Below are 4,123 nucleotides of genomic sequence, written 5' to 3'. Positions count from 1 at the left end.
CTCCCCCTTCTCCTCCTCCCTTCTCCCTCCCACCTCCCACTCTCTACTCCTTGCCCACCCGCAGATCAAGGCGTGCGACGACATCCTGGTGGGGATGGAGGGCATGCTGGGGCGCTTCCAGTCCGACCTGGGCAGCATCTCCACGGAGATCCGCAGCCTGCAGGAGCAGAGCTCCTCCATGAGCGTGCGACTCAAGAACCGGCGCGTGGTGCAGGAGCGGCTGGGCGACTTCATCCAGCACGTGGGCATCCCGCCGCCGCTCATCTTTGGCATCGTGCAGGTGGGTTGGCGGGGTGGGTGGATTCAGGTGGGTGTGGATTTTTTGGGATTTTGGTGGTGGCGGCGGCTTGGTTGCCGGTGGTGGCGGTGTCGCGATGTTTGAATGCTGGTGGCGGCGGTGTTGTGCGAGAGCGCGTGTGCTGTAGCAGTGGCGGCGGTGGTGACCAGGTTGTGCGCTGGCTGGCTGGGAGGGCGCCGCGCTCGGCAGCTGCCGCCGCAGCTGGAGCGGTTACCCCTTGCTCGCCTGCATTGTGGGTGTGCCCCAGCCCTGCCATCTCAGCTCCCGCCACCTGCACCCCTGGCCCGGCGCAGGGAGAGATTGGGGAGGAGTTCCTGAGGCACCTGGAGGCGCTGGCGGGCAAGCTGGAGTATGTGGCCAAGGACGACACAGCCCGCTTCTCGGCGGCATACAGGCGAGCAGGCTGCGGGGCGCTGCGCTGCGCTGAGAGGGGTGCCGCGGCGCCGCGCTGCGCTGAGAGGGGTGCCACCGCGCCGTGCTGCCTTGGCTTCGCGGCATCCAGCTCAGCCCCAGCCGCCGGCTGGGCTGCAGCCCCCTTGGCGTGTGCTGGTGCTGCTACCCGCGCCTCGGCTCCGCAGCGGTGTCCTGCAGCCCTGTCTTGCCCTGACCCCACACTGATACAATTTATACAGGCGCCTGCCGATCAATGCGCATCCTCCCAACCACCTCTCCCTCTCATGTGCCTCACCAAGCCCTGTGCCCCCACCTCCGCTGGGCCACCTCCTCCTGTGCCCCCCACGTCCCCTGCAGGGACGTGGCGCCCGAACTGGAGCGGCTCAAGGTCAAGGCGGTGGCGCGCTGCCGGGACTTCCTGATGGATCGCATCTACGACATGCGGCGCCCCAAGACCAACCTGCCGGTGGGGCGGGGTCGGGGACGGGGGCGGGGTTGGAGATGGGGGCATGGTTATTGAGTGTGGCCGCTGGCGTGGGGCTGGCTGTGCTGCTTGTTGCTGTGTTGCTGGAGCGTCGTGCGCTGAGCATCGGGCGCTGAGCACCGTTGTTTGAGCAACCATACTTAGTATCTTGCAGCACGCCCTGCCCCATGCATGGGCCCGTTCTGTTCTGATCGAGCGCCGTGTAGTGGAACATTGGCTCTTTTGCCGTCATTTCGTGCCGCTGCAACTGCGGTTCCGTGCTGCTGCAACGCTACGGCCGCCGCCGCCGCCGATGCCGTCGCTGTGGCTCTGCTGCCGCAGGTCAAGCAGAGCGTACTGCTGAAGTACCGCTACATGGCCTCCTTCCTCAAGCAGCACGCGCCAGACATTTATGCAGAGGTGGGCGGGGTGTGGGTGGGCTGGCTGGTGCCTGGGTGGGTGGGTGGGTGGGGGAGGAACGTAGGGGTGGCTGGGTGGGAAGGTGTGGCCAAGTCTGCCGCCCTCGCCGCTCACGTGCCGCCTGCCTGCCTGCTGTATCACCTGCCCGCCCGCCTGCCTGCTCACCTGCCTGCCTGCCTGCCTGGTCACCTGCCCGCCTGCCTTGCTGGTGAGTTTGTTGGGGCCCTGCAGGTGCGGGGCGCGTATGTGGACAAGGTGGGGCAGACGATGCTGGACCTGTTCCGAGCATACTGGGCGGCCATGGAGCGGCTGGAGGTGGGCTGAAGGGCGGCGGCGGGGTAGTGGGGGTGCAGGTGGTGGTGTGTGCGCCGCGGTGGTGGTGGCTTGCGTGGCGGGGTGATGCCGAGGCAGGTGGGCAGGCTCCCTGCAGAAGGGGAGGCAGGCAGGCGCCCTGCAGGCGCTGCCCTGACGCGCACCGAATACCTTGCCGCCTCATCGGCCCTCACCAAACCCCACGCCTGCTGGTGTGCTGTGCCGCTGCCCTGCAGGAGGTAGTGATCACAGCAGCAGATGCGCTGGGCGCCCCGGAGGCTGCCAGCGGTGCTGGCCTGTCGCTCGGCGCCTTCTTCCAGCGCCAGCCGACCCACCCCGCGGCCTCCTCGGGCCTCAGCGGCCACCGTGCGGACGTGTATGCGCTGAGGGACAGGGCGGGGGTGCTGGCGCAGCTGGGGGCGCCGCCGCTGGTGCTGCACGTGGCGGAGGCGGAGCACACGAGATTCCCTTTCGAGGCAAGCAGTTGCCGCTGGCAAGCTGGACTTTCAGATATGCAGCTGCAGCAGCTGCAGCAGCTGCCCTGTGGCGGCACAGCCGCCGCTGGTGCCGTCCTCTTGCGCTGCCCCTGCTTCTGTCGTTGCACTAGCCTGCGCCGCCGCTGCCTCCTTCCTCCTGGCTCGTGCCGCTGCTGCTGCTACCTCCGCCGCTGCTGCCGCTTCTGCTGAGCGGCTGCTGCCCCTTTCTGCCCGCCCTGGCCTGCAGGTGCTCTTCCGATCGCTGCACCGGCTTCTAATGGACACAGCGGCACATGAGTATCTCTTCTGCCTGGACATGTGGGGGCAAGAGGCGGCATACAGGTAGGTAGGGGTTGGTGGTGGCGGGTGGCGGTGGCCTGTGCGTGTAGCGTGCAGATGTGCGCCTGGGTGGCGTCAAGGCCGTGGGTGCGGCTCAGGCAGGCCGGGCCTGCGCGGGGACTGCGCTTGGGTGGCAGCAGTGAGGGGAGGAGCGTGCGCCATGCCTCGAAGGACACTTTTCTGATTACCTGCTTCGCGCTGCCCTTCCCTCTGCGCCGCAGGGACCTCTTCAGCCCCACACTTTCCTTCATCGAGACCTCGCTGACCGCGGCCCTGCAGGCGCGCATGCCCCGCCCACCCCCGCCAGCCCTGCATGCCGCCGGCAGCACCGCTGGCCCTGCACGCTCTGCGCTGCCGCCGCCGCCGCTGCTGCTCGGCGGTTGGCGCTGCGCAGTCTCCACACGCCCACACTGCGCCTGCCGCCAAAGCTGCTGCCCAGTGCCGTGCCACCACGTCCCCACAGTCTGCCTGCTTGCATGCGTTCGTGTCCGAGACGCGTCCAGCCAGGCCCCCACCTCCAACGCTCATCCGCATCGGCTGCACCTGCCCCCCTTGCCGCCCGCCTTGTTCTTCCTTCCTCATGGCCGCCCGCTGCTCCTTTCACATCGCATCGTTTCCCCCCTGTCACTTGCACCATACCCTACCAGGCCTTGGAGGACTGCTGCTCCCTCCGCCTGCCCTCCCTGTCGCCCACCGTGTTCTTCCTTCCTCATGCTCCGCCCGCCTGCTTCTTTCACATCGAAGCCTCTCCCCCCTGTCACTCGGCACCACCCCCTACCAGGCTGCTCCTTCCTTTGTTCTGTACACCAAGCCCTGCTGCTGCTACCTCTGCCTGCCCCCCCTGCCCCCCACCGTGTTCTTCCTTCCTCACGCTCCGCGCGCTGCTCCCTCCCTCCGCCTGGCCGCAGGAGCTGGCAGACCCGCTGGCCATCATGCTGATGATCCGCATCAACCGCGAGAACAGCCTGGCCATGAGCCGGCGGCGGCTGCCCGCGCTGGACGGATACTTTGACCGCATCAACCTGGCGCTGTGGCCGCGCCTCAAGGTGGGGCGGGGCTGGCGGGCAGCTGGCGGGGCTCAGAGGAGGTTGGAGGTTTCGTTGAGGCCTCCGGTCGGCTTCTGGGGCGCCGCTCTGATGGCTGCCTGCGGCTGGCAGCATGGGCGCGGCGGGAGGGTGCCGGACGCGGTTGCGGCCGCCCGGCTGCCGCGGCGACGCCTCGAGGCGGCAGAGCCGCATGGCGCGTGCAGGCGGCGCGATGAGCAGCCCTCCATCCACCCGCACTGGGGCCCCGCCGCCCTGCCACCCTGCCCCGCCAACGCCCCTGCCCTGCCAGCCCTGACGAGCACCGCCCGCGTGCGCGCGCGGCCCCACGCCTGCAGGCGCTGTTTGACCTGCAGCTGGCAAGCATCAAGGCGCTGCA

General features: G+C 68.8%; 1 protein-coding gene across 1 annotated transcript in view; it reads left to right on the top strand.

Moving 5' to 3' along the window:
- CHLNCDRAFT_35889 (hypothetical protein) overlaps positions 1-4,123 on the top strand; it is a gene marked incomplete at its 3' end in the record, with an annotated part of 6,862 nt that overhangs the window by 877 nt on the left and 1,862 nt on the right. Inside the window, exons 2-11 of the mRNA XM_005846643.1 lie at positions 62-280; positions 592-651; positions 931-977; positions 1,049-1,157; positions 1,497-1,574; positions 1,806-1,889; positions 2,123-2,326; positions 2,574-2,704; positions 3,195-3,267; positions 3,613-3,876. Of these exons, the coding sequence (XP_005846705.1) occupies positions 95-280; positions 592-651; positions 931-977; positions 1,049-1,157; positions 1,497-1,574; positions 1,806-1,889; positions 2,123-2,326; positions 2,574-2,704; positions 3,195-3,267; positions 3,613-3,876 (1,236 nt within the window). The 5' untranslated portion in view covers positions 62-94. The remainder of the gene's footprint in view (positions 1-61; positions 281-591; positions 652-930; positions 978-1,048; positions 1,158-1,496; positions 1,575-1,805; positions 1,890-2,122; positions 2,327-2,573; positions 2,705-3,194; positions 3,268-3,612; positions 3,877-4,123) is intronic.

Source organism: Chlorella variabilis, assembly GCF_000147415.1.
Source record: "Chlorella variabilis unplaced genomic scaffold CHLNCscaffold_13, whole genome shotgun sequence".
In the NCBI taxonomy this organism is placed as follows: Eukaryota; Viridiplantae; Chlorophyta; class Trebouxiophyceae; order Chlorellales; family Chlorellaceae; genus Chlorella; species Chlorella variabilis.
Note: the sequence above shows the minus strand (reverse complement) of the source record. Positions and strands in the feature narration are given on the sequence as shown.